The 11,703-nt window shown below is 46.3% G+C and overlaps 1 protein-coding gene across 4 annotated transcripts in view; it reads left to right on the forward strand.

The window, feature by feature from the left end:
* LOC118219591 (alpha-1,6-mannosylglycoprotein 6-beta-N-acetylglucosaminyltransferase B) overlaps positions 1–11,703 on the forward strand; it is a 134,569-nt gene that overhangs the window by 110,098 nt on the left and 12,768 nt on the right. For all 4 annotated transcript variants that reach the window (XM_035402878.1, XM_035402881.1, XM_035402879.1 and 1 more), the window contains 3 exons: positions 3,613–3,746; positions 4,974–5,104; positions 6,434–6,439. In XM_035402878.1, the coding sequence (XP_035258769.1) occupies positions 3,613–3,746; positions 4,974–5,104; positions 6,434–6,439 (271 nt within the window). The remainder of the gene's footprint in view (positions 1–3,612; positions 3,747–4,973; positions 5,105–6,433; positions 6,440–11,703) is intronic.

Below are 11,703 nucleotides of genomic sequence, written 5' to 3' on the forward strand. Positions count from 1 at the left end.
GGTCTTTATGGCTCAAAGGAGTAGTTTAATACCTTGTCTTTCAAAGAAGAGATTCAGATTAAATCCTGACGAATTGTAGCCCATTTCAGAATGCGAAGCCATGGTAGTTTGCTAGCGTTGGTCGACAGTTTTGTTTTGTTTTTTTCCCCCTACTCCTATAAACAATATTGCCCCAAAGTTATGTGCGTGCGTCTTCTCTCTCAGCATGCTGCCTCATCACCTTGTGGTGTTATTTGGGCACGGTGAACATTTTACTGCTGGATTATGTCGGAAATGTGCCTGGGTAATGCAATGAAGCTTCGAAAATATAAGTTTTTTGCGAAGTCACATTTTTCTGAATTTTGTTTCCCCGGCAGTTTATGAAATTTCATTACACACAAAAAAAATTACCTGTCCACTTTTCCTATTGGGCTTTGTGCTAAAGACGGAAAAAAAAACATCAGCAAAACAAGATTTAGGAGTTGTCCTAGCAATAAACAGTAAAGTATCACTGCTTCTCTTTTGCATGGCAAGCGCTGCATCAGACTTGTGTCTTACAGCCACTCTTGTCCAAGGTGACGTATGTCCCCATGGTTACATCAGACACGGCACCAGCCTTTCTGCCACCTGTGGCACGATCGCGGACGGGTTTGGGGTTCGAGCGATTGTGAGGGGGAGGGGTAGGATGCAAGTGAACACATTTTGCGGGGGGGGAGGCTCCGGACACCGACCATCATGGACGCAACACGTGGACCCCCACCCCCCCCCCCCATTGTTTGGCAACCACCACCCCCACCCCCACGCCCAACCTAGACATGCCTAGAGCCGGCCCCTGAGTTTTACATCATGTGGTTGATTGCATAGTCACAGCACACATCCGCAGTGAGATGAAACAAGCTTCATGGACAGAATGCATTTGCAGATGGAAAACACCCAAAAAGGTACAAAATATTGAAGATTCTTGGAAGTGAAACCATGAACAAAGTGAAAAGAAAACAAGATCAATATGAATTGTACTGTTGCTATGCCGGTGGGAGACACACAAAGCACATCCACACCGTGTTGAGCCAGTGTAAGTCACAAATGGAAACGGTGACTAAACCACTTTCTGTTGTGAGCAGGGCTTAGGAACAGTGACGGCCAGTGGACAAAACAGAAAAATATCAATAGTGGAATAATGTAACAGGATTGGCCCATTCAGGTACTCCTTTGGGCCCCTGCATACCTGCCCAAAATGAACCAGGATTGGTGGCTGTTGGAAGTAATACTCTATGCAGCACAGCATTGCACACGTTTATGGTTTCTTATAGTGAATGCGATTTTTTTTTTAAAAAACATTAACAATATACAGTATACTATAAAATATGTAATTAAACGTACAGTCCACCTTTCCTGATAAAACACTGAGGTGAGCTGTTTCCCTACACCTCCAAAATCAAATCTAAAATCCAACACCAGCAGTATTTAAAAAGATCAGTTTTAGTTCCAAAGTAGTGAAAGGCGAAGGATTTGGCTATACTGCCAAGAAAAAAAAACAAACATTTTTGTTAAAATGCAGCTTACTCCAACTCCTCTCAGGCTTGCCTCTCCTGGGCAGCTTTGGGGCGGGATTAATGATGACCCTGTGCCTTTGAAGGTGTGATTGGCCAGAACCAGAGTCCTGAACAGGGAACAGGCTGCCATTAGTCGCCAGTACCCCCCCCCCCCCCCCTCCCCCCCCAGTTTGGCGGGAAAAGTGTAGGTCCGCAAAGAAAAGAAAGGCAGGAGAAGAAAAAAAAAGCACATCTAATATGAAGAATATACTGGTACGTCTCCCTGTTTGCAAGTTCCTGGAGAATTATGCTAATGCGAGGTTTACAATATCTTGTGAACACTGTGCTTATATATCCATGCAATTTCACAGTGTTCGTAAAAAAAAAAAAAAAAACTCCACAGGATGTGGTTTTTTTCGTAATGCTATGCGCAACACTGTGCGGCAAACAGCGTGAAGTTGACACAGCGGTAATGCAGTGCCTTCGGTTCGTTGGCCTGCGTCTACATCTCCGTTCTAGGGGCGTATCGAGCCATCTGGAAGCGTCAGTGAGCGGGTGTTGTCAGAGGGAGATTTTTCTCTTGTCTTTGCTGTTTTGCGGGTTGTGAGGCTGAAGGGTGTTATCCGAGCCATCGAGAAGTCTGTCGTTGACCCGCGGTCACTCTTTCTGCATACCAAATTGAATATTTGACAGGAGGAACAGAACAATATGAGCACGAAAGAAAGGAAAACTCATCTGCTGAAGATTTTACTCTCTCCCTGTGATCATTCAGTCGTGGAGAAAGATGGAATTTTTTTTGTCAGGATGATTATCTTTAGGCACAATGTTCAAATAGCAGTTGAAGTAACTGGAAGAATCTTTTCCTGAAAACGACTTCTGAGACCTCATTTACCGGCTGATTGTATGCACAAAACCCTAGCATGTGCTTGCTAAAAAAAAAGTGATTTTTCAAGTTGTGCAAAGACACATTCATTCTCACATGTCCTGACAATATGCATGGACATTTACTAGTTGTAGGCAACCAGTAAGCATCACAACAAAATAGTAATTTTAGCTTATGTAGAAGTATGCAAGTAGGAACATTTTTGCCTTTGGATGGTAGGTTGTGTTGCTATTATCAGATAATGTTCATCATCCAGAATGGTGCATTCCAAACATAACTCATTTTAATGTCACAACATTACAGTCCTGTCTCATAATTCAAACTTACACCGCTGCAATAATAACCCTCATCTTGGCACAGCGAATCAACATTACAGTGCACAGTAAAAGTGTAATTATTCATATACAACATTTGACATGCATGCCAAAACAGGTTGGTATCGCAATAGTGTTGCTCATCTTCAGAAAACCTTTGCAGAATCTACAAGGCATGTTTCACGTTGTTAGAAGTCTTCTCCAATGCTCCCAAAGGCTTTTTTAGGTTTGTTTGCAAGTAGAACTCTACAAATTCTAATGAAAATGTGTGTTTCTATCCACCTGATATGCATCTACCAATACTAAAAAGGATGCAGTTACTTCAACAGGTACTCACGTGCACACATTGGTTGGGCAGTTGTTGTTCAATCAGTGGTGATTCTGCACCAATGATTGCAGAACTAAAATTAAAACAAACACATATTTTTAAATTATATTTTTTGTAAGTACCGATAAATGAGGACCCTTTTACTTTCTGTAGTTTCCAAAGCTGGGGATTTAAGTGAACTGAACCAGCTTCTATGTTCTAAAATTCTTATTTTTATACTCTGTGTTAGTCTGCATTTGTCTAATGTACCTAGTTAGGCTAATACGATCACGTTAGTTTTTATTTGGCAGGATTGCTTTTGTCTGATTCTGAATAGGGAAATGTGATTTCAGTGCTAGTTTGTACTTGGCAGGATTGTTTGTTTGTTTGCTGAACAGGTTACTCTACAGGGTCCTGATCTATGTGGTCACTTCTGGCACTACGATCTTTACTTAACTCTAGTGTGTTTCTTCTGCACCTCTGCACCTTGAACTAATGCACTTGTTGTACGTCGCTCTGGATAAGAGCGTCTGCTAAATGCCTGCAATGTAATGTCTGTTTTTTTTTTTTTTGTCATCGTCATCGTCATCACCTCAGGTGTCACATCCGAGTCATCGACACGTTTGGCACGGAGCCGGCCTATAACCACGAGGAGTACGCCACGCTGCACGGCTACAGGACCAACTGGGGCTACTGGAACCTCAACTCCCGGCAGTACATGACGATGTTTCGTGAGTACGCGCTCCTGATTGGGCGAGCTCTGCTCTGACACGTCGATCACGCTTTGGTCATTTATTTAATGTGTGGGGGGATGGGGGGTGGGGGGGTGGTCAGGGAGCTCCTCGGTGGGGGGTGGGGGCGTGGAGTGGGGGCGTGGAGTGGTTGGGTCAGGGAGCTTCTCGGTGGGGGGTGGGGGGGGGGGTCAGGGAGCTTTTCGGTGGGGTGGTGGGGGTGGGGGGGGCTTGGCCAGGGAGCTTCTCGGTGGGGGGTGGGGGGTGGGGGTGGGGGGGGGGGGGGTCCGGGAGCTCCTCGTCTCACCTGACAGGCACTTTTCATTTTCCTGGTCCATCGCATTGCCGACAAAAAAAAACAAAAAAATAAAAATAAAGAACAGCCCGTAATGGACCTCTTCACTGAGCCATGAAAGGGTGGGCCGCCATCAGCCTAGCAGCGGAAAAGTGCGTGTCCTCAACCGGGCGGCGACGTGCCCGACGAAGCCGTAAGAGCGAGCTGAGCCCCGCGGCGGCGCCCCGTCCCATAGGACGAGAGAGCCCCCCAGTTACACGGCTGTCAGGGATTATCTGCCCCCCCCCCACCCCCCCACCCCCGTGTCTGAAAAGCAGACCGGCAGGATGATAAATGGCCCTGCTTCTGGCGGAGGTTTGAAATTGGTCAGAGAGAGAGAGAGAGAGAGAGATGGAGAGAGAGAGGGAGAGAGATAGAGACAGAGAGAGAGAGAGAGAGAGAGAGAGAGAGAAACAGAGAGGGGGAGGGAGAGAGAGCGAGAGAGAGAGAGAGAGAGAAACAGAGAGAGGGAGAGAGAGGGAGAGTGAGCGAGCGAGACCCTCAGAACAGAGGCCTGTCTGCGGTCTCGGGCGGGGCACAGATGGGGAGGGGAGTCAGCGCTGGCTTCAGACCCCCATCACTGAAGTGGCCCCGGGGTTGGGGGGGCGAGGGGGGGCAGAGACAAGTGTGTGTGCGTGTGCACTACTGATGTGCCAGCTGTTGAGGCATTTCTCCTCATTTCTCACCTCACAGGGTTTCATCTTTTCACTGCGCCTCCCGTCTAACAGACGGATCTCCTCGTTATTACACACACAATTCCGTTTTTATTATAAAATCCGAAAATGCATCCGCAGCGAAGGCGCTGCGAATGAAAACGTTGGGTGTAAAAAAAAAAAAAAACAATCGTAAAAAAAAAAGCCTGTTTTACTTTTGATTGCTGTGCCTTCATGAAGCTCACACACCAGACAACTCGTTCATGGGCTTTGTTTCGGAGGAGCTGAACGAGACCGAGAAGCTGAGCATCCAGAGGAACAAGGTGGACAACATGGCCGTGGTGTACGGGAAGGAGGCCGGCATGTGGAAGGTGAGACCGAGTCGGAGCTCGCAAACCGCCATCGCGCGTGTGTGCCGCGCGGCGTGTCGCCGTCCGTCGTGGATTTAAGGAAGGCGAGACGCACGACCCTGCAAAGACATAGCGTTACATTACATTACATTACACTACATTACATTACACTACATTACACTACATTACATTACACTACATTACACTACATTACATTACATTACAGTACATTACAGTACATTACAGTACATTACACTACATTACAGTACATTACACTACATTACATTACAGTACATTACATTACACTACACTACATTACACTACATTACATTACACTACATTACATTACACTACACTACATTACATTACATTACACTACATTACACTACATTACATTACACTACATTACACTACATTACAGGCATTTAGCAGACGCTCTTATCCAGAGCGACGTACAACAAGTGCATCGGTTCAAGGTGCAGAGGTGCAAAAGAAACACACTAGAGTGAAGTTGTTCCTTGTCGAACCTGCGCTTTGTAGTTGTTCCAACGACCTTTGGTGTGCACCTTTGGACGTCGCTTCGGATAAAAGCGTCTGCCAAATAAATGAAATGTAATGTAGCGTAATTTAAATATGGGTTGTAGTCAGTCGTGGCGTGAGCGGCGATTTCTGTCCGCTTCTGTCCGTGCTCAAACTCTGATCGACGGAAACAGAAATGCGGAGGGGCTGCTGGGGAAGCGTAGCCGCGACTGAAATCACGAGTCGCTGAATATCACCGGAGGTGTAATTGCAGTGGCAGGTGTCATCGTGCCGAAATGGGCCATTTCCCACTTACAGACAAAATTACACTTAAACGAAGCGTCTTCTGCTTCGCGACCGGAGTGCCGTTTGTTTCCGCAAATGAATACGCCGGGAAGAATGACATTCGCAATGTTTTTATTTGGTACAAAATGTATCCTTCAAGTCCCGGAGAGCCGCTTTCACGTTGCATCTTTGATGAACGGAGCTGATTCCGCTAACACTTTCTAGCGCTGCCTTTGTTGCTCTGAATTCCCCATCTCTCTGAACAGTTGAGGGGCATATACTCACTCCTAAATTTAAAAAAATGTGCCGGATGCTGCGAAAAATTGCCACTGGTTTTCTCATCCCTGGAAACAGACTATTTCGCAGGCGTGGAATTGTCTTTCACTTTCAAAGTTGTGTCTGCGGGCTCTGCGGTTTGCATTGAAGTTGATTTGCGAGCGACGAGGGAGAAAATAACAGTTTTTGTTCTTACCGTTCCCTCTTCTCCTTTTTTTTCCTTTTTCTCTTTCGTTCCTGTGGCCCTCTGTGCTGTCGGATCAACTCCAGCTCCAGGTAAATTATTAAGTCTTTCAATTAAGTTTTGGAAAATTTCATTGTGAGGATTTTTCACAGACCTACAGTTGTGTTTCACGATCTGGCTCAAGGGCCATGACAAAAAGGGAGACTCACACTGACACAATTAAAAAGAAAATTCTCATTTATTTAAAATAACCTAATTATACCCAAAAACAATACAAACATGGGGTGTGAAAGTCAGCATTATCAGTAGTGTAGGTGAGTGGATGTGTGAAAGGTATGCTGAAGCGATGTTGTATGGTGTAAAACCAAAAACCACAGCCAACACCAAAACAGAAACCAAACAGTGTGGAGAGAGAGAGCTCTCCCTCAAACTGGAGACAGGCATCTTATAATCTCTCTGGGGCGCCCTGAACACAGGTGCTCCCAATTGCACCAGCGACCCTCTGCTCTGCCCTGCAGGCACCTGTGAGCAATACCACAACGAGCTGCACGGGCAGCAGAGCAGGGGGTCGTCACATATGAGCTGTGCTTGGAGCCACCATGACCAAGTCAGAGCTGCCGTGAAGCAGTTTGTGGGCTGTGCCTTCTCTTTTAATATGTAGGTGCGTGGCCTATTTGATAGAGGCCACGCACCTAAAGAAGAGAAAGAAAGAAAGAAAGAGCAACTTGAATATGTAGACAAAAGTGGGGCGACATAGCTCAGGAGGTAAGACCGATTGGCTGGCAGTCGGAGGGTTGCTGGTTCAAACCCCGCCCTGGGCGTGTCGAAGTGTCCTTGAGCAAGACACCTAACCCCTAACTGCTCTGGTGAATGAGAGGCATCAATTGTAAAGCGCTTTGGATAAAAGTGCTATATAAATGCAGTCCATATATATAAATGCAGTCCATTTACCAAAAGTATTGGGAACACTGTATACATGACCTAGTGGGTCTAATGTAGGGTATTGATGGCTGTGTCATCGTGGGAGGTCAACTTTCACATTGGGGGCTGTTCTGTAATCAACAGCCAGTGCTGGTTTAGTGATACCACTCTACATTTCCCCATTTCATGATGTCAGAAGCCAATACTGACATTCCGATAATCCAGATTCATTAAACTGAAATTTTTTTTCATTCATAGCCAGTTGTGGCTAACTTACGGCAGGGTCACATTAGCATTTTTTTTTTTTTTTTTTTAAACGCACATTACCATATTTTAACCTGTCATTACATTATGTTAGCCAGAACATTTTTTTTGGTAAAAATTAATCATAAGTGATTTGACCACGAAAGGCCAACTGATTTTTGTTGGGATATTATTGGTAATTAGCAACATTTCAACATTGTTGTTGGTCCTTTGGGTTTCTGATAAGAAAATCTAATGCTGATCTTCATACAAATTGAACAGGGCTAACACTGTTTGCTAGGTAACTGGAGGTACAGCTTTCAGTTTGATAGTTTATCATTTGAAGCGTTATTTTGACAGGCACAGTGCACGATAATGAACATTTATCCAGATTGCCAGATAGAGTGAGTTTACATCTGTAGCCCATGAAACAGCGAAACTGGTAAAATTATGTTAAATATAACAGCAGTAGACCAACAGTTGTTAGAGAAGAGCTTTTCCACTAAAAGCTCCTACAAAGCGCAAATGAACACTTTCAGTTTAAACTTTTTTTTTTTTACTGCAGATTTTACAGCATTTTGAATTCAGCTGGCTCTCTCTCTCTCTCCGTGGCTTTCCGTAATTTGAATTTCAGATCGATAGACATGTTTCTTGGTGTAATTTCATGCTTCTGAAAAGCACCACGTAGTGGCAAGTTAGCTTTTATGAGGCGCTCGGATTGATCTCCTGATTGCCAACCTCAGACCCTGTAATTGGGGCCCCTCTCTCTCTGACCCTGATTTGTGCATTCGCCATGAGGACGCGCGCGCATCATCACAACACCGCCTCAGCAGTTTAACACCTATCAGGAGAAACCAGACAATTTGGCACCTGTGTCTGGCAGAAGCCGGAACCCCTGTGAATTCCGTGCGGGAACAGATTTACCGGCTTCACTCACTCTGCAGGTAATTTGCAGGGAAAACTCTCTCGCCCTCTCTCTCTCTCTCTCTCTCTCCCCCCTCTCTCTCTCTCTCTCCCCACCCCCCTCTCTCTCTCTCCTCCCCACCTCTCACTCTCTCTCCCTCTCTCCCTCTCCCACCCCTCTCTCTCTCTCCTTCTCTCCCTGTTCCGCCCCCCTCTCTCTCTCTCCCCCCTCTCTCTGTCTCCCCCCCCCCTCTCTCTCTCCCCCCCCCTCTCCCTCCACCCCTTCCTCTCTCTCTCTCTCTCTCTCTGGGTGTTTATTGTCTTCCCAAGGAGAGGCGGAAGGGCTCGACGGGGGACGGTTTTACGGAACGATCCTCAGTATTAGGTTGAAGAGTGACTCACAGCTGCCGGGGAGGTGTCTGCGGTGTCCCGCCTGCCTGAGTGGCAGCCGGCTGCCGAAATGTGCCTCGCGGGTACACAGAGCAGGGAGCAAGAGCCTGCCTTCCTCCATCCCAATGAGCTGCCTAAAAGACCTTTTTATCCACACTTATCCATCGCTAATGCAGAGGCTTGTTTTGATGCCTGCTGTCATGGTTTTTTTATTTTTTTTTACCTGCCACGAAGGTGTTTTGATATGCCAAGGCCTATGAATCACGAGATGCAATGCAATCCTGACATCCCGATGCCAGCGAAACTTACCCTCAAAAGCTGAGGGGGGAGAAGGCCGTAGACCGCCTGACTGACAGGGCTCGAATTTTAGAACGCGTGCCCCATTCAAGATGATTTCTCTGCACGAACTGGTCTTCGGTTGTGCCCCCAAAAATATGGCCGTGAATTTCTGAGCGGGTTTTGCCTGCTGTCATAATAATACGCCGAAACTATTAAAATCGATTGGTGGAAACGAGGAGAGGTCGACTTGTTCAGCATGTTAATCTATCCCCGCGTTTTGAGGGCCGAGCTGTTGCCGTGCCCAAGCTGGAGCCCTAGCGCTTGGCCCCCGCATCTCCCGGGCAGCATTTCTTTCGCTTTAATTCCCTCTGTCTTTTGCACTTAGCGCAGGAGATAATCTCCTAATTGGCTCGGAAAATCCTCTCAGCGGAAGCTATCGATCCCACTGCCTCCAATTACAGCCACAGGCCACACAATGGAGTGAGAATAAGCTGCTTAGCGGCACGTAGGGAGTCAATACGGAGACCTTCACACGCAGACTTTATTTATTTATTTATTTATTTTATTTTATTTTCCCTGGGACTGGGTCTTCAGTCATTGGACCTCTTTGAGTAAAATCCCAGCGTACACAATTTAGTGTACTTGCCGTATTTCTAAGTAAAGGTTACTCAGATGTGAAAAATGCTGTTTGTTTCTGACTGCTGTTAAAACAAGACCAGGTTAAAACCTAGTATATGGCTGGACCTAGCACACGTAATCCGGCCGACCAATGGTGTCACTTCATAACTCGGCTGACCAATGGTGTAACTTCATCAGTCACTCAGTCAGTCAGTCACTCACAGACATTCGCGTTTGTAGGGCTGGCCCCGCTGTTGCGGTCCAGCCAAAAAAAATGAAAACATAACCTTGAACTCTCTAAAAAAAACGTTTTTAAAAATCTGTTGTGCCCTGTACGTGCTCCATCGCTGGTGAAGATACCGGATGGTGTGATATGGGGTTACTGGGGGCAGTTTAGTTATGTGATTACAAAGGAATACCGGTTGATCAGGTCTTAGATTTGTAATTCACTCTGTCATGAGTCCTGTCTGATTCAGGCCTTTTAAGTGCAAGAAATAGCTGCCAGGCTGGATGTCTGCTTTGCTTCTGTTATGGTAGCTGGACTTGGTAAATGGTAAATGGTAAATGGACTGCATTTATATAGCAGCTTTTATCCAAAGCGCTTTACAATTGATGCCTCGCATTCACCAGAGCAATTAGGGGGTTAGGTGTTTTGCTCAGGGACACTTCGACATGCTCAGGGCAGGGGGATTGAACCGGCAACCCTCCGACTGCCAGACAACCGCTCTTACCTCCTGAGCTATGTCGCCCCTACTTGCTTGTGGACTTACTTGTGGGGTTTTTCAGATTTAGAATTGGTCAAAACCGGACAACGTGCACAGCTGGAGGCTTAATCGCTCCGTTAATCATTTTATCGTCCAATCAGGACCTCAAATCAGGCCTGTACACGGTTGCCAGATGCAAACCCAGCATCTGGCAACCGTGGTTACGAACCACCTTAATCAAATATAGGAAGGAAAGGCATTTGCAGCCTCCACATTGAGCAGATTCTTTTGTGATCACTCTCTCTCTCTCGCTTTCTGTCTTTCTTTCTCTGTCTCTCTCTCTTTCTCCATCTCTCTGCTTTATATTCACACTTTATCATGTAATTTCTTGGCAGAGAGAAAAAAAAATTGAATCCGTCATCTTGCTTGTTACCTTACTTTCACTGCCAGGAAATACTGCACAGATGTTTCAAAAAAGACATTTTAATTGGATATATTAAAATGCGGGAGGTGAGCTGATGCCAGGGAGAAGTTTGAGGCACGGCTCTTTCCTGCACAAGCTGGGCATCCTCTGCTCCTGACTTCAGAGATCCTGTGTGACTGGCTCCTCAGCTCTTTCTCACCACAAGGTTGCCTGACATCCATCCATCCATTATCTATACCTGCTTATCCATCCATCTATCCATCATCTATACCCGCTTATCCTGAGCAGGGTTTATCCATTATCTATACCCGCTTATCCTGAGCAGGGTCCATCCATTATCTATACCCGCTTGTCCTGAGCAGGGTCCATCCATTATCTATACCCGCTTATCCTGAGCAGGGTCCATCCATTATCTATACCCGCTTATCCTGAGCAGGGTCCATCCATTATCTACACCCGCTTATCCTGAGCAGGGTCCATCCATTATCTATACCCGCTTATCCTGAGCAGGGTTTATCCATTATCTATACCCGCTTATCCTGAGCAGGGTCCATCCATTATCTATACCCACTTATCCTGAGCAGGGTCCATCCATTATCTATACCTGCTTATCCTGAGTAGGGTCGCAGGGGGTGCTGGAGCCTATCCCAGCATGCATTGGGTGAGAGGCAGGAATACACCCTGGACAGGCCGCCAATCTATCGCAGGGCACACACATCATTCACTCACGCACTCATACCTATGGGAAATATAGCAGTCTCCGATTAGCCTACCTGCATGTCTTTGGACTGTGGGAGGAAACCGGACTACCCGGAGGAAACCCACGCGTACACAAGGAGAACATGCAAACTCCACACAGAAATCGAGGTTCGAA

This window comes from Anguilla anguilla, chromosome 2 (genome assembly GCF_013347855.1).
Source record: "Anguilla anguilla isolate fAngAng1 chromosome 2, fAngAng1.pri, whole genome shotgun sequence".
In the NCBI taxonomy this organism is placed as follows: domain Eukaryota; kingdom Metazoa; phylum Chordata; class Actinopteri; order Anguilliformes; family Anguillidae; genus Anguilla; species Anguilla anguilla.